Consider the following 22,517-nt stretch of genomic DNA (forward strand, 5'->3'; position numbering starts at 1 on the left):
TTCTCTAATTGTCTGGTATTTCCCCATAACGGTAGAACCTGACGTCACAGAAGCAGCTGCATCTTCAGTAGGAAACAAAAAAGTTTCCCCCAGGAGAAAAATGTGTGCAGATAACGGGAAGCATGGGAAGCCAAATTAAGCTTAAACGAGCTTTAAGAGAAGAGGAAAATCTCTGTAAAGTTATGCAAATTTGCAAAGAAGAGCAAAGGTGAGATAACAGTTAAGACTTAGACAACATAATCATATATATCTCTATATCAACATTTGATGTAATTTAGAGCAAGATAATGAAAAAAGATTTGCTTGGGTGATAGCTAATTACATTTAGTGGCTTAAAAAATCTACTCATTCTTTTTAAACTTGGAAATTCATTGTAATCTAGTTTCTAGACTCAGAACAAAGTTTATGATCAGCTCTCCTAAAGGCAATATTCATCTACTTATTTTTGGAAGCAAACTAGAAAAAGTCCACTCTTAAAATGCTGACTCATAAACACAAACATCAAAGTTTGGTACCACACCCAAAATAAAAGAAATAACCTCAGATGAGGCTTTTCAAATTTTTCCTTTAAATAAAAATCTGAAGATAAGGAAAAGTACGTTTCCTTTTTTCTTTTTCTTTCCTTCTTCTATTTTCACTTAGAATAGGTTTGACTTTACTAGGGCATTTGACTTTTATCCTGTCAGAAGGATTTCCTGTTACTCTCAAGTTTCCTTTCCTATTGAGCTAAGAATGTTATAGTAGGAAGTACATACACTTAGGCATCAGAGAGATTTCAAATCCCAGGGCGCCACAGAATGACCGTGTGACCTCTGTCAAGACACCTAACCTCTCCTAGCCTTACGTGTAAAAGGGGGCAAATAGCACCAACTTAACAAAGGTAGCTAAGTTACTCCATAGTGCCTGGAACTGAATGCTAAGCCCACTGCCCTTACCAGTGTATGACTTTATTTGTGGTCAGTTGTGCATGTTCAGTGTCGCATCTACCAAACACAGCAGCAGATGAGTCAAAGTTCCTCTCCAATACTCACCATGGTAAGGCTGCTCACAGAGGCTTTCCTCTGAGCCTCCTTTCTTCCAGACATCAGATGAATTTGTACTTGCTATGGCATGTCCACTCTTCAGAGTCAACCTGTACTGGGCAGCTCCATACACAGAGTGGTGCTCACATTTCCACCACAGCATGGCATTCGAGTCACAGCTGAACATTCTCAAGGAATCAGTGGATTTGGTAATATTTAGGCCAAGACACTTCTGGGATTCCAAATGAAAGAGCCGATGTTGGGATACCCACTTCCATAACAGATCCCTGCTTTCATCACAGTCCTTTGCTACTATCCAGTCATTCAGTGGCTTGAGGCACTTGCCCGTGTTTTCATTGACGATGGTGAAGGGATCATTACCTGAGGCAAGACAGTCAAAGAAGACATTTCAGGATTCTGGATTATGTGGTCAATGTGCCTTGGACCTGTCTGCTGAGCAGAGTCTGGGTACCAAGCTGTATAAACTCTAATGTACCACACAAGGTTGGAGGACAGAGGTAGCCAGAGAGGCAATACAGTGTGGGATAAGGGGATGAGCTCTGGAGCCAATCTGCCTGGATTCATAGTCTGCCTCTGCTACTTGTTAGCCAGCTGATCAGTGCAAGTTATTTAACGCTGTGCCTCAGTTTCCTCCTTTGTAAAATAGTACTTCCCATGGTAGATGTGAGGATAAAATGAGCTCACACATGTAAAGCACTTAGAATAGTATGCATATTTGTTATTGTTATTCCATGAAATATTTTTACCCCTTATTTAATGAGATGAAGATGATCTTTAGTTTTCCTTTTCCTTGGACAGGTGGTCTACGGTCAACAGAAAATATCCTGAACCTATTCAGGACCGCAATTCTGTCTTGCTTACATTTCAGCTACTGTGGCAGGAGAAATTATTACATGACGTTGATGTGTCTCAGAGGAGATGGGGAGACTTCTGAGGGGGCAGAAGGAGAAGAGTGGGGTAAAGGGAGGAGAGGAAATGGAGGTCTGGGTTTTGAAGGTAGAGGGGACCTGTTGCCAACAGTCGCAGCACCTCCAGGAAGGTGATGGGAAGCCCCTGGGAGGGACTGGAGGGACTGACTGTGGGGATCACCTAGGGAGGCCAAACCTGAGCCCCGGGAATCCCCTGAGCCACAGGATTCAAGACCCAGTGGGTTTGGACAAGGGAAACTCAGAAGTAACCAGGGTGAGCTAAAGGCCAAAGGGAACGCCCTCCCTGACTGTTCCCCTGGCAGTTTTGCATGAGCTGGGGAAGATCTCAGGAATGACAGGCACGGAAGTTCTGTTAACCTGGTGGAATGGGACCTCAGAATAAAATTTAATTTGGTTTTATGAAAATAAAGTAACGCATTGTTTCTTGTGCACCTGAGTTTCCGGAGCAAGATTCACATCTATTACAGCAAACTACAATTGAACAATTTGGTCAGTACTTTTCCAAACAAAATCTTTTGAAGTTATAGCACAGAACTTTACGTTGATGAGAGTACAGCTGAAATATTTTAGACAAACTTAAATAATCATTGTCAATGAACCAAGGGTTCAGCAGAAGGACCTGTTAAATTTTAGTTCCCAAAAGGCACTTTCTTTTTGATGCCAGTTTCACAATCACTGCTTTTTACCAACAGTAAACAGCTTTTCTAATAATAATTCACAGGCTTTCAGGGTTAAAATTTCGCGTACCAAGGACTTGAGGGGAAATTTCACCATGTAAATAATAACCATAAAATAAAGTCTAATTCTAGTTTGAACTTTGGACAGAATTTTTTTATTTAAATAGCAGCAGCAGGGCCAGCCCAGTGGCATAGTGGTTAAGTTCACGTGCTCTGCTTTGGCAGCGTTTGCGGGTTCAGATCCCAGGCGTGGACATAGCACTGCTTATCAAGCCACCCTGGGGTGGCATCCCACACAAAATTGAGGAAGATTGGCAAAGATGTTAGCTCAGGGCCAATGTTCCTCCCAAAAAAAAAAAAAAAAAAAAAAAGAAAGTAAAGCAGCAGCAACAAGAGAAACAATAAGAACAACAAAATCCTTTAAAACTTTAAGTTATTTCTGTTTTCAAATCTGTACTTTAAAATATTGCATAGGGTTGCAACTAGGTATGTCTGCTATAGCAGTTTCCATCCCTCACTCTTTCTTCTTTGACATCATTCTGCTATTCTCTACTTTATGGACACAGTTTGGGAGGATAGTTAAGAAAAATGGAAAATGCACTATCTTAGAAGATTATTCCTTATACTTTCTCTAATGTCCTTCTCCCACATATCCAATAGTGACTCAGGCCCGTGACTTACCTCTTTTCCAAACTATTCTCTCTCACCTCTCCAAAATAAATCTTGTGTTCCAAAGTATCAGGAATTACTGCAGAAAAAAAAAGCAGCCTGCTCCTGCAGGAGAATGGGTGGCCGCCACCCTTGCTGGAACCTTTGCCTTTCCCACCCTGTAGTCTCATTGCTCTCTTTCCTGAGCACTCTGCTGTGTGCCCCTTGACCCCATACAGGTGAACTGGACAAGCAGCAGCTGTGCCTACCCCTGCAGTCTGGAGTTCTAGATTTTTCAAATTGCCTTTGCAGAATCCAATGGAGTAGCTACAGCTCTCAGCATAGTGGAAAGAGCAGTGGAACATAGAATTAGGGGTCCTAGACTGAAGACCTATGTCTGCTACCAGATAGCTGGGAGATGTTGGGGAAGTCATCTAGTCTCCCCAGGGTCTTCATATCTTCAATGTAAGATGAAAGCAGTGGAGTATAAGATATTTAAGCCACTTCCGGTACTAACATCTTGTGCTTACACAAGGCCAACAACTTTCCTACCCTTGCAGGTTTTACTAGTCTTTGCTAAGTTCTCGCATACTGTTCTTGAACAGATGTCCGCAACTTTATTATGTCATGCAAATGCTAGTAGCATTTTAGGTTATTCTAATCCCATTTGTACTGGGCATGTGCACTTAGGTGACAGTGCTGCTTTATAAATATTATTTGGAAGAGAAAAATATTTTACCCTTTTCCATTTACTATGTGTTTTACTTCTGGGACACTCTGGACTTAACAAGGTTGTAGCAACTCTGAAAGACTACAGGAGAGGCATGGAGCAGCATGGAGTAGCTATGTTAAAGGGGAGTTGCCAAACTTCTCACCCAATAGCAGCATCTTTTACTGTAGATACTTGCCTCATTCTAAATCTGTATTTTAACCAAGTATGTAATGTCAACATTTGGCACCTATAGTGGTCACTTACCACAGACATTAATTATTGATATGACTTAAGGAAACTTGTTATTGGTCTTCATACGTAATGTATGTGTAAAGCGCTCATACATAATGCATAAGCTAGGGAAAGTTTTGCCTTCTCATGATATTTCCCCATATCTTTCCTTACCCTTAGCAGGAGCTGTTCAGTGTGCCTCAGTCTTACAACCCTATTGGGATAGTAGGTTGAAGAGTGGGAAGAAGGGGGCCAGCCCTTGGCCGAGTGGTTAAGTTCTCACACTCCACTTTGGCAACCCAGAGTTTCGCCAGTTTGGATCCTGGGCTCAGACATCGCACTGCTCATCAGGCCATGCTGAGGCAGCGTCCCACATAGCACAACCAGAAGGACCTACAACTAGAATATGCAACTATGTACTGGGGTTTCGGGGGATAAGAAATAAAGATTGGCAACAGATGTTAGCTCAGGTGCCAATCTTTAAATAAAAAAAGAGTGGGAAGAAAGACTGAGGAAGTGCTAAAATAATTGCTTATTTAGAAAATCTGTTAAATAAGTGTACATAAAATATTTCAGAAATGTATTACACTTTGAAAAGGTAATTACAGAGCAATTTGTAAAACAGATTCTTTACTTATTCCTTATATTGCATCTTGTTCACTTTATAACCTTAGACTGGTCCTAAATGGAATTTTAATGTTTACCTCCACATACAATATTGGGACAAGTCTGAAAAGCAGACGTTGATGAAAAGAAGCCTCATCAGCCCCAGTACCACTTGTTATGTGCTTCATTTTACATAAACATTCTCGTGGTGTTTGAGAGGAAATGGCTAAGTAGCATAATCATAAATTGAAAATGAATTTTTAGTATTTCCACATCAATCAAAGGAAAACTCTCTCTTATTGTCTGATCATTAACTAACTCCTGTCTTGTCCTAAACCAGAGAGCCTTGCACATTCCAAAGAGAAGCTGGACATCAACATTTCATGACCACAGACAAATGGAGAGGCAGATGGCTTGGGAAGGCAGGAAGGATGAAGACGGCAGCATTTTTAGTTTCAGGAGAACTTCCACAGCCCTTACTGTTAAGCACTTTGTGAAGCCACGCCATGTGTGCGGAGTGCACAGGTGCAACAGGAAAGAATCAGAAGTCTGGGCTTGCTAGTTCAAAAACAGGTCCTGAAGTGACAGTTGGGACCGTGGCGGTCTATGAGGAGTCAGAAAGCCATGTTGTTCAGATTGGGTGGTGTGGGCTGGTGAAAACCTCAGGAGTCCCTGAAGATTTTGTTTACTTCAATCTGTTAGCTCTCCAAGGAGGCAAAAAATAAATAAATAAATAAACTAAGCAATTGGCATTTCCCCAAGGACACAGAGGTACTTCTCCAGCATCTGAGCAACTGAGACCACCTGCAGAAACCCAGCTGCGTACATGTGACAAAGCGCACACCATTACCAGCATCGTCAAGCTGACACACTGCCAAACAAGCTACCCAAATGAGTGGGGTTTCAAAACTCCAGTGCTTCCCTGAAATAGGGCCACAAGTCTGGTCTGAGGGTGCGTGTAAGCCAACCACAGCAGCTGCTAAGGATGAGGAAAGTTGTAGGAAAACAAATACCCGCGAGGACCTGGTGCAGGGAGAATGGAATTAAGCTGTTGCTCTTTGCTTTGGGTTGATGAGAAAGGCCAGGAATTGTAGAGATTGCAAAAATTAAGGAAATTTTGATTTCTGTGGGGGAGACAAAACAGACAAGACTAAAACAGATGTAGACGGAAACCAGGAGTTTAGTGACTGAAAGGTTAGTGTGTTTTGACTGTAGTTAGTTGCTGCAGTGAAAGTTTTCTCCCTGGATGGGGGGCAGGCAGAATAAAATTGTCACAGCAATAAAGGGCTTTTGGTAGTTTCCAACACGTAGGGTCAAAGAAGAACCGAGAAGCGTGAATCTGAGCAGGGTCCATCAAAAGGTCCTTCATGTAGATAGGGCGATGCCACTCAATACTCTGGGGAACCTCTTCCTATCAGTCTCTGAAGAAAGTCTAAATCAGATAGTCACTTAGTTTAGCTGCAAAGAAAATAGCTACAAGCAACCTGAAGTTTTTAAAAAACTACCTTGACCATCTTTTACTTCCTCATAGAGACAAGATGACAGAAGTGTAGGTGGGGACAGCCCACTGATTGCTCATTACACAGCCAGACTAAGAAACAAAGTCCTGAGCACACCTTTTACCAAGGCAAAAAGAGAAAGTAAAAGCAAACTCCGCTTCCTGCCAAGGGAGATGGTGGGGCTCACACCACCCAGGGCATCAGCAAAGGGCGTCTGTTCCTGGTCGTGCTTCTGCTTCAGGAGGTCGCCCGGCAAGCGAACTGCGCTCCAGCGTGTGACTGTCAGCCTCGCAGGGGTCGTTTGGAGCTGATAAGCCAATTAGAAGTAAGGGTCGCTGCTTGAGGCACGGGGGGAGGGCATCATAACAAAGTCAAGATCTCGGTCACGTTAGGAGACAGGGCTTAACTTGACTTCTTTTTTGACGTACACTGTGGGCGCACTAAAGTCGGAGAGTCATTGCTTATCCTTGGCGACGTGGGTGGAAAGCTGCACTTGACACTGAGTGGCCAAGGAGACCAAGGGATGAAGGAGGGGCGAGACGGGTATGATGGGGCATAGAGGGTGTTGAGAGGCCCCATACTTCAGGGAAGCAAGATTTTAGAGGAGAGGACCAGGAGGGGGCGGGGAACCTTTCCAGAAAAGACTCTGTGCCGCTCCTACCGTGGACTCCTTGCCCTCAACACCAGAAACACTTTGCCCTCCACGCCCCACCCCGCCCTCCTCCCGGCCCCCAAGGGCAATAGAACGCCCTGTCCCCAGACCTCCCCTTCGGCTCTCCTGCCCGGCTCCAGACCCCTGAGGAAAGCAGAGGTGACGTGACCTCGGAGCGCAGCCCTAACCCGAAGCGAGGAGAGTCGGCAGACCTGGCAGCCTCGAGGCCCCTAGCCGGCCGGCTGGCGGACGCGCCCGCGGTTACCTGCCCGGCCAAAGGGCTCCGCCAGTCCGAAGCACCGGAGGAACAGCACGAGGAGCTCTGCCGCGCGGCAAGGGGTCGTCCAGCGCGTCCTCATCCTGAGCCGGCCAAGTGGTCCCACCGGGTCCTCGGGCGCACGCAGCACCCAACCCTCCTGGTGCGCCCAGCCTGCCCTGCCGGCGACTTTGCCTTGGGCCTCCAGGGCCGCCCCGGCCCCGCCCCGGCCGCCCTCGGCCACTCAGATCTTCATATCCTTCCCCCCCTCCCCCGGCCGGGGAGAGGGCGGGGCGGGGAGGAGGGGACAGGAGGCGGGAAGACGACACGGGAGATGCTCTGCACACCTGCGACGCGCGGGACCCGCGAGGAGGCGGGAAGTGCGTGGGGAGCGAGAGAGCCGAGCGCCGCCAGACTACCCGGCTTGGGGGCCCTGGCCCCCCTTCTTCATCAGTAGAGTTGAGGAGGCGCAGCACTGGCTGGGACCTGGCAGCGTCTTAGTGGGTGGGTTCAGTCAGTTGGGGACCCTGTTCTCTGCCTAACGCCCCGCAGTCAGGCGTGACTTTTTCAATGCACGGCTAGGCTGAAGAGGCACCCACATCCTCTCGTATCCCAAAGGGGGAAGTGTGCACCTGTGGTGTTGCAGCTGCGGTCGAGCCAAAGAATTCAGTCGTCCTGGGCAACGTCTTGCGTATTTTGATAACGCAAACAAAGGTGAGGTAACGACACGGTGCAGTCCCACCCGCAATTGTTAAAGAATTAAAAGCAAGAGCTGTTCGAGTGACACTATAATACTTCCAAGGATGATTTAGGCTTTATACCCATTTGACCTTTGCAAGTAAACTCTTTTCCTGATAAATAATAACAACGATAATAATTATAATCCAGTAGAAATGCGGAAGTCTGCTCCCCAAACTGCCAATTGTGAGAGTAGACTTGATCCTCTTCCTATGGAAACTGCTATCATTATAGATAGGGTGACCTAAGTTGCCTAGATATGAATGTCCTGTATTTTTAAACCCCATATTTACTATGCACTTGGTGTATACCTGGGATGGCCTGCATCCCTGTCCTGTAAGAGTGAATTCTTCCACCAGGAGGTGAACATTTAGGTTGCCTTTCCTGATTCCAACCACAAAGGCTTCACTGACTCACAAGTCTACCTTGACTCCGTGCTCTCCCTGGGCTCTAGCCTTTCACTTCAGTAGATATGTTGAGCACTTGCCATCAGAAGGCCTGGGCACCTCTCAGGATAAGATAAAAGGCAACATCCTCATGCTCTCAAACTTACTGAGTACTGGGGTAGACTGAGGCACACACAGTAACTCAGGGCAGAATGCATGGAGACTCAGACAAAGCTTCAAGGAAGGCAAAACCTCAACTGGGCCTTGAAGAATGGGTCATGGGTAGGAGTTTGACCAGGCTGGGATTTGACAGCCCTGGGGGGGGGGGGGGGGAGGAAAATACTGACAAAATGGAGGCAGGAAAATGCAAAGCAGGGTCAGAAGACAGTCAAGAGTCCTGTGTGGCCACCCTGCGGGGTAGGTCGTGTGTGTGTGTGTGGGTGTGTGTGTGTGTGGGTGTGTGTGTGGGTGGGTGTTCAAAGTAGTTGTGGTAAGAGGCCTGAGAGGAAGTGATAGCAGAAAGATGGGTTGTAGCTATTTTGTGAAGTGCCTTGAATATGATATTAAAGACTTTGACTTAATTCTCTAGGGAATGGGCAGTGGAAAGTTCTGAGTAAGACAATCTGCTGCTGCTCTTCAGCCCTCCGCCATCTGTGGCTGCCTGCCTTTCTGATCCTGCCCAGCTTGGAGCTCCTTGAGGGCAGTGCTCTTATCTCCTTCATTATCTTCTTCATTAACGCATCCCTAACACTGAACACCAGGCCTATCCCAGAGTATGCTCCCGATAAATATTAGTTTACTTAATTAACGAACTCCTAGAACCTCAGAACTCCTAGAACTCCTAGAACTCCTAGGCCTTAGCCTAGGGCTATATGAGTTCCTGCTTGCGTTATATTACAATAGTTTCTCAATTGACCTTACTGCCAACAGTCTTATCCTCTTAGGCAAACGAATTGTGCTAACGCTGTTTGGAACATGCCACCTTTCTTCTACTCAAATCCTTTCAGCGCTACTCGCTTATAGCAGGGGTTCCTAACGGGAGTTTGGGAAGATTGTGAACCCCTGAAATTGTATGCAGCTTTATGAATGCACTTGTTTTGGAGTAGGAGGACGGGCCCAAGGCTTTCCTGAGAGTCTCAAAGAAGCCCATGATACAAAAAGAAAACTCCATCTATGATAAGCAATCCCCTCTATGATCTGACCTTTATCTTTAACTGCCTTCTTCTGTCATTCCTTGGTTCAGGCAACCTGTCTGAATCTGTCTTGCCTTTTCCTGTCTCTGCCCGTATAGCATATTTCCCCCTATCCAGAATGCCTCTTTCCCCCTCCCTTGTCTTAGTTCCAGCCTTCCAGTTAATGCTCTGCTCAAATCCCACATTTTGTATAAAATGTTTCTAAGAAGAGCTCTGACTGTTGGGGATTCCAAACATCTAGATAATGTTGTACATTCTGTTTACTTGGCATTTAACATGGGCTACCTCCTGCTGCTATTTTTTCTGTAGGTACATGAGCACTGATACTCCACCTAGGTTATAGAACCTCAATAAATATTTATTATCTATAGTGACAACAGAAAGCAGTGTATCCTTCAAGTCTCACCTTAAATGTCACTTTCTCAAGCAAATCTTTCTTGACTCTGCAGTCTAGGTGAGCTTCCTCTGTGGTGGCGTCGCAATGCATCCCCCACTTTGTCCTGATAGCACTTAGCACAGCTGAATTAAATAATTATGCACTTTCTCATTTGTTGAATGTCCGTCTCCCTCCCCAGGCAGCAGAACCCAGGAAGGCAGTGACTATGTCTGCTTTAGTCACTTCTGTGTTCCCAGTACCTGGCCCATGATTTGCTGGATGAGTGAATGAATAAATTTGTAGTAAATGCCTCATGTAGGATGAATGAATAAATAAATACATGGCAAATGCCTGGTGCAGGCAACAGGAGGTCTAGGCATTTAAAAGAGGGAGAGGGGCTGGCCTGGTGGCACAACGGTTAAGTGCCCACGTTCCACTTCGGCAGCCCGGGGTTCGCTGGTTCGGATCCCGGGTGTGAACGTGGCACCGCTTGGCACGCCATGCTGTGGTAGGCATCCCACGTATAAAGTAGAGGAAGGTGGGCATGGATGTTAGCTCAGGGCCAGCCTTCCTCAGCAAAAAAAGGAGGATTGGCAGCAGTTAGCTCAGGGCTAATCTTCCTCAAAAATAAATAAATAAATAAATAAAATAAAAGAGGGAGAAATCTCAAAAATTTAAAAATAGAAATACCGTATGACCAGCTATACCACTACTGGGTATTTCTCCAAAGAACATGAAATCAACAATTCAAAGAGACTTATGCACCCCTCTGTTCATTGCAGGATTATTCACAATAGCCAAGACATGGAAGCAACCCAAGTGCCCAGCAACTGATGGTTGGATAAAGAAGATGTGGTATATATATATATATACAATGGAATACTACTCAGCCATAAAGAAGACAAAATTGTCCCATTCGCAACAACATGAGTGGACCTTGAGAATATCATGTTAAGCAAAATAAGCCAGACAAAGACAAACACCATATGATTTCACTCATATGTGGAAGATAAACAAAAACATGGATGGAGAGAACTGTTTAGTGGTTACCAGGGGGAAGGGTGGTGGTCAGTGGGCACAAAGAGTGAAGGAGTGCACCTATATGGTGGCTGACAAATAATAACGTACAACTGAAATTTCACAGTGTCATAAACTATCATAACCTCAGTAAAAAAAATAATAATAAAAAAGAGGGAGAAAGCTACAGGGAGAAGGAGAGTCTTCAGGCACTGGGCTGAATGTCCTTGGATGAGTAATATTCAGTAGATAGAGGCAGTGGGGAGGACACTCCAAGTTGAGACATTGATGTGAGCAAAATAACAGACATCTGGCACCCGGTGGGTGCCAGGCCATTGTGCTGAGCATTTCCCATGTGCTGTCTTATCTAATAATCATCCTATGAAGTTACTACTATTATCCTCATTTTACAAATGTCGAAACTGAGACAACATAGGCAAGACAGGTAACTCGGCCAAGGTCAATAGCCATAAGTGAAGATAAACATAGAACTTTCATGAGTGTGAGAGTGTTAGTATTGCTCTATTCCCAATTACAATTAGGGAGAGGGAACATGAGCTTTTTGGACCTCTAAAGTCATGTTTTTAATTATAAAATATATTATACCCAAAAAAGAGTAGCTATGCTTGTGGGCCTCCTCCTGATCATATCCATCTTATTCCTACCCAGAGGTAACCACTACTCTGAATTGTTTATTTATCATTCTTTTCTTTACAGTTTTCTCATATATGATTCATTCCTTGAACAGTCTATATACTTTGCATGTTTTTTAATTTTATGTAAGTGGAATCATTTAGAGGTTTTTTGGCTACCTATCTTTTTTGCTCAAAATTACGCCTGTGACATTCATCTTTGTTGGTGTGTGTAGCTATAGTTCGTTCATTTTTATGTGGTGTTCCATTGGAAGAATAACGCTCACTTTATCCATTCTCATGTTGGCAGACATTTGGGTAGGTTCCAGCTGGGTAGTTTGTTGTCCTTAGCAATGCCTCTGTGAACATTTTTGTACATATTTCCTGGTACACATTGCTGGATTTTCCTGATGGTGTGTTCTTAGAATTGGAATTTCTGGAGCATGGGTGTGTTCAGCATCAACATTATTAGACACTGGTAATGTGCTTTCAACTTGCACTCCCAGTGGTGTGTACAGGTATTCCCACTGCTGAACATCTTCATCAACACTTGGCATTTTAACGTTTTTGGTGGGGAGTAAAATGGCATCTCATTGTGGTTTAAAGTTGCGTTTCCCTGATTATTAATGGGATTGAACCTATTTTCCTACGTTTATTGGCTATTTGTATTTCCTTTTCCAATTCTTGTAATCTTTTCTCTTGGATTCTTCCCTGCCCTCCCCTGCTTTGAATCCCAAGGGGCTACTCTGCATTTCTGAGGCTTCCTCACCTACTGTCTTCTGGTTAGGTTCAGCCAATGGGAGTTCCTGGCAGGAAATGGGAAGTTTGGGAGGGGAGAACCCAAGGTATTTCTCTCCTTTCTGCTTTTGGAGCCTGTCAAGCGGTAGCTGTGTTTCTTCTGTGGTTTTAGCGCCTGCCTGGAAGCCCAACCCTTTGTTATCCAGTTCTTACCATGCAACCCCTTCTGTGCTTCCAGCTCCTTTTGGGTGGTTCCTTCTCCAAGGTTCTAGCTACCACTTGGTGGCCTTGGCTCCTATTCAAATAACATCAGCACTTCTCTGTCCCTTAGGCCTCATGGAGAGTAGTAGCTCTTGCAGCTGTTACTTTCTGGATAGCCTCATTAGCACTCATTTTTAGTTTTTTCAATATCTCTGTCACTAGTTATTTCCCTATGTTAAATTTCTTCTATTGAACTACCTGGCATGGGTTTTGTTCTCCTTACTGGACCCTGATAATAATTATTCAACATATGAAAGAACTGTGCCTAAGATAGCATCCAAAACTGAGTAATATGTAAACAAGAAAAAGTGCAAATGGAGGATTTTCAACTTCATGAGGAGCTGTGACATAAAGAGAGCCAGTGTGGGGTGCATTGAAACTGCACTTATGATGATGCCCACAGATGGCCCCAGGTGTAGTAAGGAGGACCCAGGAGACCCAGGCAAGGCAAGATAAATTTTAAACAATTCCCATGATGCCATAATAATAAAGGTCTGCATTTATTCCTGGTCATAACTAAACTCCTGAGAGCTATATTCATGGACATAGACCCCAAAGGGTAAATATAAGGTTGTAATTATCCACTTAAAAAACAAAAAACAAAATTAAACAACTAATCTTGTGAAAACAAGCTGAACTTCCTCCAAGACTTTAAACTGTAGAATTCTCAGATGAGGAAATGTTCTACTAGGATGTCTACAGAACATTGACACAAGAGGCTGGACAAGGAACCAATGTGGTTGACATTCACTTACTCAACTTAACCTCAGACACCAAGGAACTGTGGAATTACAGAGCTCGTTGAGATCTTGGAGTCCATTATCTGCCCTCTCACTTTGTAGATGAGGACACCAAGGCTCAGAGCGTTCAGTGACCATTGTGGATATGAGAAGCATTAGAGAAGTTAGATGTGGACCCTGACATTCATAGAAAGAGTCCAAAAACATCAATGAGAGCACATTAGGGCTAGTAACCAGCTTCCAATAGGAAGCAGAGGCGAAATTTGGGCGTGAGGGGACGATGCAAGGGTGGATCACAGATCAAGAGGATGCTGGTGTTGGTCAAAGTTGTGAGGTTGATACGATGTGTTGCAAAGATCTGCATAATGTGTTTCAGGTAAGAGTGCAATATCTCCAGGATGGTGGGAATTCTCTAGGAAACATCAGTTCAGACTTTGGAGAATAAGGAATTCATTTTAGTGGTACAGATGATTTTTTAGATGTGGGAAATGTGATGAAGGAGTAAGTTTTGACTTTGGCAGAGATACGCTCACTATGTTTTAGTGAAGAGGCAAGAGTGGGGCTGAGGTGTTTGATTTTTAATTATGTAATTGGAGGCTCTTTCCTCAGATTAACTAAATTCGTGTCCAAAATCTGCTTCAAGAAAACAACAGTTCGAATGATAAATAACCAAAGCCCAGGAGTCCTTGCTCCTCAGGGAAACTGATCAGGTTTACACTTTAGAACAATTATTTCCCTGACTTTAGCAGAAGATAGAGAAGGTCAGCTTTTCCAGCTTTGGTAATGAGTGTGATGGGACCCTCTGTCAAAGCTGATGCATAACCCAGGGACAACATTCAGGACCACCTAACCTGAGAGTTAAGGGTAAGGTTAAGAATGCTGGTTTATGGATTTGTAGAAACATTTTTGAAGTGTAATTGTGAGAATCCTACCAAGAAATTTTAGTACTGAGAAGTATGACACTATAAAATATTACTGTATTTACCAATTTTACCATTTATTCACCTTTTGTCAACTCATTAGTATCTTCATGAAGCAGATGGTCCAAACCTTTTCCTCTTCAGGCCCAGTTTCAACTGCCTATGGGCTTCCTCCAGGGAGAGGAATGTGCCTCTTACTTTCCTGATAGGCTTGAGGCCCCTGATGTGAGTTCACCATGTCTCTGTTTTTCTCTCTGTAAACTCCTCTTTTTCTCACCCTTGCAGAAAAAGTCAGCCCCCTTTTCTTAGCATAACTCACTCTGTGCTCCCAACCATATTCTTCCCCTCGGTAGTATTTTTCGTCTCTCCCTCTCCAGGAATCAGAGGAAGAGAGACTCTGAGCATGTTTTAAAATTTTTATTTTTAACTTTTTGCTATAGAATATAAAAACTATACCCAAAGTAGAGACAATAGTGTAAGGAACTTGCTGTTCCCATCACACTCCTTCAACAGTTATCAACACATGACCCATCTTGTTTCGTCTCTACTCTGACCCACTCTCCACTCCTCACAGATTATTTTGAAGCAAATCTCGGACATCAAATATTTCATCTGTAAATATGTCATTATGCATCTCTAGAAGATAAGAGCTCATAAAAGGCATAACTACATTATCTCACCTGAAAACAATGACAATAATTCCTTAATACTGTTAAATATCCTGTGTTCACATTTCCCCAAATATCTTATAAATGTTTTTTGTTTTGTTTTTATAGTGCGTTTGAATCAGAATCCAAATAAGGTTTTCACATTGATGCTGGTTCATACGTCTCTTAGATATCTTTTAATTTCTAGGCACTGTCTCCCCGTTCTTTTTCCCTTATAATTGTGTGAGAAAATCTGGCTCATTCGTAGAATTTCTCATACTCTGGATTTTGATTATTGCATCGCTATTGTGTTGTTTAACATGTTCCATTAGCTCTCATATTTCCTATAAATTAGTAGTAGGCTTTATGAGATTCAGATTCAATTTATTCTTGACAGTACTATTTCATACGTGTTATACTTTCCTATTAGGTCACATCTTTTCTCATTGTTTGGTGATGTTATCAGCCTCTGATGATCATTACCTGGATCCTTTAGTTCCGTAAAAATTAGTGGAGATATTCTGTCATTTTTTTTCTTCATCTATTAGTGGATGCTTCTTTGAAGAGAAACTTTTCCTTATCAACTATTTGGTTACCCAGAGCTACAGATCACATAGGAGAGGCAGGAAACTGCTTGAATCTTTCCCTTTATATATAAGTTTTGAAAATAAGGAGGTGGTTCCCTAGCATCTTCCAAAGGTGAACAATGAGATTTTTGTTCTTTTATTATCATTTAGGCATATTTGATGTGTTTCAATCCCTTGCAGTTATTATATTTATTGACGCTCCACTGCTCCATTTTGGGACAGGGGAGAAATGGCCATAGGAGTCATAGTTTCCTCATGATCTGGAATGACAAGATGTTTCAGCCTCAACCAGTACGTTCTTGTCCTGGACCTGGAATCAGTCATTTCTCTAAAGATCTTTGCTTCCATTTAGTAGGAAATGGTATTTGGAGGCCACGACTGGGTACTAGAAGTACTCATTCCTGATGGTTCCTGATGGGTTGGTCCTTATTTCCATCATGGTTTTGAAATCAGATCAGGGTTTGAGTCCTTATCCCACCACTTACCAGCTGTGTTCTTAGGCAAGATACTTAACTTGAGCCTCAGTTTCCTCATTTGAAAAAAGAATAGATCACAACATTTAGTTCATAGGATTATTGCAAACCTTAAATTGCCTAGCAGTTGCACGTCAGAATTTCAGTGTAGAAGTGGTAATGGAGATAAGAGAAACATGAGGGACTTTTTAGAAACGAAATAATTACTCCCTTCTGTAAGAAAAGGACCCAACTGGGCTTCCTGCTTCTCTTCTTAAAGACAGGTGGATGGGAAGCTCTGAAGGAGAAAGAAGCTAAGACTGGAAGGGGTTACTTTAACCTGTGGTAGTGAAAAAATGGTGTCACTGAATAAGTCCGCAGAGCATCTGGTCCCTTCCTCTGGTTCATATGGACCTCTTCCTTGAAGCCAACCCTGATTCCATCAGCTAGAATGAGAATTCTTGACAGGTTTTCCTTTGTATTATAGTTATGTGCATGCTTATCATCCCTAAGGGAGCAGGCATTGTCTTACGTTTTTATTCCCTACTCTCTGGTATAATTCCTTTTAAAGCAAAGAAAATAACCTTGTCAGGCAACAATGGATGATAATTCAAGAATAAAATTAAAACCTTTGTTTGTTCCGTAAAGGTCACTGTTTTGTTTTTTCTTTCTCCTTTTTGTGGTTAGGTTTTGGCCCCCTGTGCTATGTGAGGTCACCACAAACAAATCTGGGTAGAATCTTTATGGACTTTTCTCATCTCAATTCCTTCAAAGGTGCCTTGTGTGTTTTGTGATTTCATTCACTGTTTGGCTATTTTATAGTGTTACTATCATATTGTGACATCTGTGTGTGAATCAAGGTAAGTAGTTATTGAATTTAAGGATTTTTTAGTGTTTTATTATTCTTACAGTAAAATAATTTAATCTGTAAATCACCTATCAGGTTTGCTGTATGCAATTTACAGAGTGAAAGATAGATACCTAACAATTCAAAAATTAAAAACAGAACACAGCAATAAATAAAGGTGTACCCCCGCTACCTCGTAAATAGCTATAATCGGTTTCTGCCCCATGGGTGGTCAGACTTACCCGGTGAGTGAGTTAATGGAAAACTAAGGAGATACTGTTAAGGTTCGTAAATGTCCTTCAACCTCACATTGCTCTTAGTGAGAAGGGTAGATTTCTGGAGCCTTTATATGTCTGTGCGTGTGTGTGTTTATGCATGTGCGTGTGCATGCATCTCTGTGTGTGTGTGTTTTCCCTATTGATATTATACTCCTAGGTTTGTTTCTTACATCTTTGTCTTTCATATTTTAAGGTACTGCTTCATGATTGCGAATGACACAACATCATTTCCGCACTGGGTACAGAGAGCACTTTAGTTTCTTCAATTTGGCATACACAGTTCACAATTATTGCTTTCACTTGTTATCACCTTGCGGTATTTATGCCCTATGGCATTACCCAAATGAATGTGAGTGCACTCTCAGGAGAGATCCCTGGCTCTGGGCTTCTGATTCTCACACTCAGAGAGGCTGCTATGGCCCATAGCCGAAGGCCCTTATAAAGGGTATGAACAGGTTATGACACTCTGTTCCACATGACCCTGAACCCTGATCACAGCTGACTGGATCAAGGATGGACAACTGCCTCAAAGACAGCCAATCTCTACGTGGCTTAGCAGTATATGAAATGGCTTTTCTGAGATGGGCTCCCCAGAAGCAGCCCCTGGGATGGTTTTTGTGAAAGTGACCCAGTGAAGAGAACGTGCAAATAAAATCCAGAGTTTGTCTTGCTGTCACAGGACTCTTGATATAGGATGTATTCAGAAAAAACTAGAGTAGTGGGGACATGAGACAGGAAGAGAAAGTAAAACCAACGAGGGTGAGATGTCAAGCAAAGCCCCACAGAAGGTAACTTTCTGCAGAACTTTCTCACAATTCTGTGGAGAGGTTTGGAGATAAGTGGGTCACATCACAGATCATCCCATCACGGGTGAGGGAGCTGGGGTATTTATACTCCCATACCTGTCAATCATTGGCTAAGGGTTGAACCCCAGGGCATATAAATTCCCCAGCTCTGTCTGCTCTCTCTGCATACAGAAAAAGCTGTCCTCATGCAACTTGAGGTCAGCCCTCCAACAAAGGGATGCAGCTGCTGGCTGTTGAGAGTGAGAGCTGTCCAGAACTGAAGTACACTTACTTCAGCACAGTGATCAGAGGAGATCTGCACAGAGCACTGTCATTGGGTTCTCAAGGCCTGTGTGAGAGGTTGCCCAGCAGGGACTATTGTGATTCATGGAACTAATCAGATCCTCTCTCTTAGGGGTCTGGGTATGAGATACACAGAAAGTTAGCAAGAATTCTTGGGACAGCAGGATCCAGGAGTAAGAAGAATCAGAGAGAGAGTTGAAAAGAAGAGAAGCAAATGTGTACCGAATTCATATTCTTTGTGTGTGGGTGTGTACCCTGGTTTCACTCAGCTGCACTTTCTTATTGCCCTTAGGAAGTGGTCTTTCATTATTCTATCACTACTTTTTGTAATGACAGAATACCTTAAATATAAAGTAAGGACAACAGGCATGACTCCCCCTATAGGAAGCAGATGATCAAATCCCTGGGTTAACTACTTTATTATTCTGTTTTCTTTTGTTTTCTCTCTTCCTCACCTGTCTGTGTCAGGTAGATTCCACTTGGGACAACTGACTAGATTATTACTGAACTCATCCTTCTGTGATTTTCGATATAGGCTATGGGTGTCTCTGATGGATTAGTCTAGAAACTGAAGGTGTTGTCTGTAAACTTCTCTACTCACTGGCAGGGCCAGCTTCATGGTGGGCAGTAGGTAGTTGCTACAAACTGTGATTTGGTACCAATCCTTGGACTACAAATACCACAGCCCCTCTTCCACCCAGCACCAAATTCCTCCATTTACTATGCATTTGTGCTCAGCATATTGGAGTTGTTAAAATGAAAATGTTTTTCTGGAAAAAACCCATATCAGTTAACAATCTACCTAATTTCATGTCCTCATGTGACGTGATGTAGCTAACGAATAGCAAAACTATGATGTCACAGAACAACTATTTCTCACAATCTAGGATAATTCTCAAATCTGTCTTAGTAGTGAGACTTGCTGGAGAGAGGACCTAAACCAGATAAACATTAAATCAGCACAAGGACTGCCCACTTAGTGGTACTGAGGAGGACATTTTTCTCTTCCCAGGCCTGGCAACCTTATCTCTGTATCTGACATTTTAGGAAACATACAGTTGATACTAGTACCATCCATTCGTGTAGATAATGGTTAGGTATAAATGAGATCAGGGAAGGGGAAAATTATTACAAAGCCAGTAGAGAAAGTGAAAACAAAAGTAAAAACAAAGCAAGCCCAGCATACATGGAGTTTCAGAATGGCAGATAATCTAGCTCTTCCCAAACCAAATAGCGGTACTCACATTCATGGCATATCCCTACCTACACCAAGTTATCAGTTTCCAGTTGTAATAGTATTTGAGAGCTCTCAGGAGTACTGGTGATATGACTACATTGAATTTTTTAAAAAGCAACAATATTCTTTAACATTTATTGAGCACCTACTCTGTGCCTTGCTTTCTTTAATCTATAAAATGGGGCTAATAATATTACCCACTTCACAAAGTTCTTGTGAGAATTAAATGAAGGAAGCAGTTACATCAGCACCTGAAACAGTTCTAGTGTGCAATAACTGATATTTATTATTAATAATATTAGGTACTGAGGTCAGTATTGGAGACATAAAACACGGATAAGATTTGGTCCTTCTCTTCAGGTAGCTCTCAGCCTAATGGAAAATAGACATGTGAAGAAACATTTATGATTTGGTAGGATTCAGTGCAACAATAGAGACATGTTAACTCCAGGGTCATGGCTTCAAAGATGGTTAATTTTGCTGGGGTAGGTAATGGAAGATTTTCTAGAGTAGCAGGCCATGGGGTGTCATTTGACACTGGAGTCCAGGAGAAGTTTCTATATGGGAGTGGAGTGAAGGGCCTTCTAGTAGTGAGAATTGTATATGCAGTGTCATAAAGATACAACACAGCTCAGTGCATTGGGAGCTTGAGTGGATACCCAGTATGGGAGCTAGGTCTGTCTATGCAGAAGTGGCCAAAAATGATGCTGGACAGTAAGTGGGGCCATGCCAAGAAAAGGTTCTGTGTGCAACATTAAGGAGCTTGGACTTTATCCTCTGTGCACTGCAGACCACTGCTTGTTTTCTGACCAAAAGCAAGCACAAAAAAAGACACAATCAGACTTACGTTTTAAAAGGATGACAAGATGACTCTGGCAGCTTTGGATAAATTTAGAGTTGAAAAGACTGAAAGAGCTGTTAGGAAAGTCCAGGCAAGAGATGAGGAGAGTGTTAACTAGGACAGTAGCAATGGGAATAGAGAGGACATAAGGGAGATCGTACAGGGAGATAGAATATAACAAGCTGCTATTGAAAGGGTTAGAGATACAATTGTTATTAATAGTTCAATTAGGCCCTCTCAATTATTCTAAAGAAACTTCTCATTTTAATGACTCTCCGTCCATGTACAATTGAGATTCTTGGCATTTCTCTTCATATTGCAGAGTCACGCATTGCCTAACGATGGGGACACGTTCTGAGAAATGTGTCGTTAGGCGATTTTGCCATTGTGCAAACATCATAGAGTGTACTTTCTCAAACCTAGATGCTGTAGCCTGCTACACACCTAGGCTGTATGACACTAATCTTATTGGACCATCATCCTGTATGCAGTCTGTTGTTGACTGAAAGGTCCTTGTGTGGCAAATGACTGTGTACTATGGTCTTAGGTTTTGTACTTTTCAATCAAACCCGTTGCCTCCCTTTGAATTGTAAGTATTGAAAAAGAATGAAGTTGCCAATAAAGCTGCAATGGTCATTGTAGCTTAACTTGTATTTGCCACAGTCCATCATCCCTGAAATTGTCAGAAGAAAGAATTTAGGAATACAGTCAAAATAAAAAAGGGAAATCTAGAGGTATAAAGGAAAAAGTGGGATGGTAATGGTGATATGTAAGGATTATATTGAGATATGTTAGTGAATTGCTCTGTTAGAATATCAGCACTATTTGGAAAGCTGTCAATGTCTTCTCATATTCAAACTATTAAGTGCATATTTAAGCTGTGCAAATCACTTGCATTCATTTCATGGCTAATCAATCCAGTCTGAAATCGTTTGCCAAGTAGTAATGGGATTTTCTCTAACAGCCAGATACTTAAGTCACTAGACACCGAATTATGAGATAAAAAAAATCAATTCAGCATCCCAGGTAATTATCGGCTTAAAACAATATTGTGTTGAGTCCTGGCACATACCCCCTAACAGCAGATGTCTTTGTTTTGGATCATTTTGATGATCTCTGTAACTCTAGCATGATAAACTAATGATGCAAATTATTTTTTCATTTTAATTTTACATTGTAGATGGAACCATTGGCCTTTAACATAACATATTTTCTGTTGCAGCCAGGGCCTAAATTAGAACAATAAGAGTGGAAAAGGAGAGCAGGTGACATATTCTAGAGCTATTTGGAAGGTATCATATCTGCAAGCAGAAAGTGGGAGTTGAAAGAATAAATTCTAGCTTTTTGAAGTGGGCCACTGGCAAATGATAGTACCATTTGCTGCAATGAGGGAGACAGGAGGAGGGGAAAGATTTAAAAGGAAGACAAACTCTGCTTTAGATTTGATGAATTGGAGGTATCCATGGTATGGATGTGGAGAAATTCACTAATCCCTTAAGACTGGAACTCAGGAGGGATCTGTGTTGGAGACAGACATTTGAGAGTCAGCAGTGTATGGGGAGTAGATCAATTTATAGGAGTCTCTAAACAATGAAGCATTCTGGGGAATACTACCATAGAAGGAAAAGGAGAGAGGAGGCACAAAGACAGTCAAGTGGAAAAGGTGGAGGAGAAAAGCCACTAGAGACTATTACTCACAGGGACATGGTTTAAATCAGTAGTGTCCCAACCTTGTAAACTGTGTATCCAATCAATACTTTTTTGAACAATCCCCATATATGTATATTTACTTATGAATTATATACATATAATATTTTAAATCTATTTAGTAACTATTAGTAAAACTTAATTTCTTAAAGTTTTAGATAGAAACTAAATATATTTTACTTAGCATAAGATGCATATTTTCCCCATTTTAATGTCTGTCCATCAGGGAGCTGAAATGATGTCAATGTCCACACCTATACGAACTTAGTTACAAGGAATCATACTGCCATGATTTGTAAGTTTAAATAACTATATGAGTTTAAGTAAATCTAAAAAAGTTCTTGTAATATCAACTAAACTTGTAAGTGACAAGAAAGCTGTGTCATATTTAATAGGCAGTGTTTTTCCTTCTTAGTGATACATAAAATAATGGTGCGCCTTACAATCAATAGAAGTTGCAATGTTTTCTTCTCCCACCCAACTGAATCATCTTGTGTGCCCCACTTTGGAGACTGGGTATAAATTAAGAGGGAGGAGTCACCAGCGTGGAACCCCTTGAAGAGATTAAATAGAATATTA

The 22,517-nt window shown here is 42.4% G+C and overlaps 1 protein-coding gene and 1 long non-coding RNA gene across 4 annotated transcripts in view; one reads left to right on the top strand and one right to left on the bottom strand.

Moving 5' to 3' along the window:
- Positions 1-7,881, bottom strand: part of LY75 (lymphocyte antigen 75) — a 130,214-nt gene extending 122,333 nt beyond the window's left edge. The window contains exons 1-2 of one of the 3 annotated variants that reach the window (XM_014732232.3): positions 7,263-7,881; positions 1,032-1,403 (exon numbers count right to left, since the gene is read on the bottom strand). In XM_014732232.3, the coding sequence (XP_014587718.1) occupies positions 1,032-1,403; positions 7,263-7,356 (466 nt within the window). In that variant the 5' untranslated portion in view covers positions 7,357-7,881. 3 annotated transcript variants of the gene reach the window in all.
- On the top strand, positions 7,770-11,082 carry LOC138918657 (uncharacterized). Its single transcript, XR_011428243.1, has 2 exons — positions 7,770-7,967; positions 10,729-11,082. It is a non-coding gene; the product is annotated as an uncharacterized lncRNA (long non-coding RNA).
- Positions 11,083-22,517: the final 11,435 nt, after the last annotated feature.

The sequence above is a fragment of the Equus caballus genome, chromosome 18 (genome assembly GCF_041296265.1).
Source record: "Equus caballus isolate H_3958 breed thoroughbred chromosome 18, TB-T2T, whole genome shotgun sequence".
NCBI classification, from domain to species: Eukaryota; Metazoa; Chordata; class Mammalia; order Perissodactyla; family Equidae; genus Equus; species Equus caballus.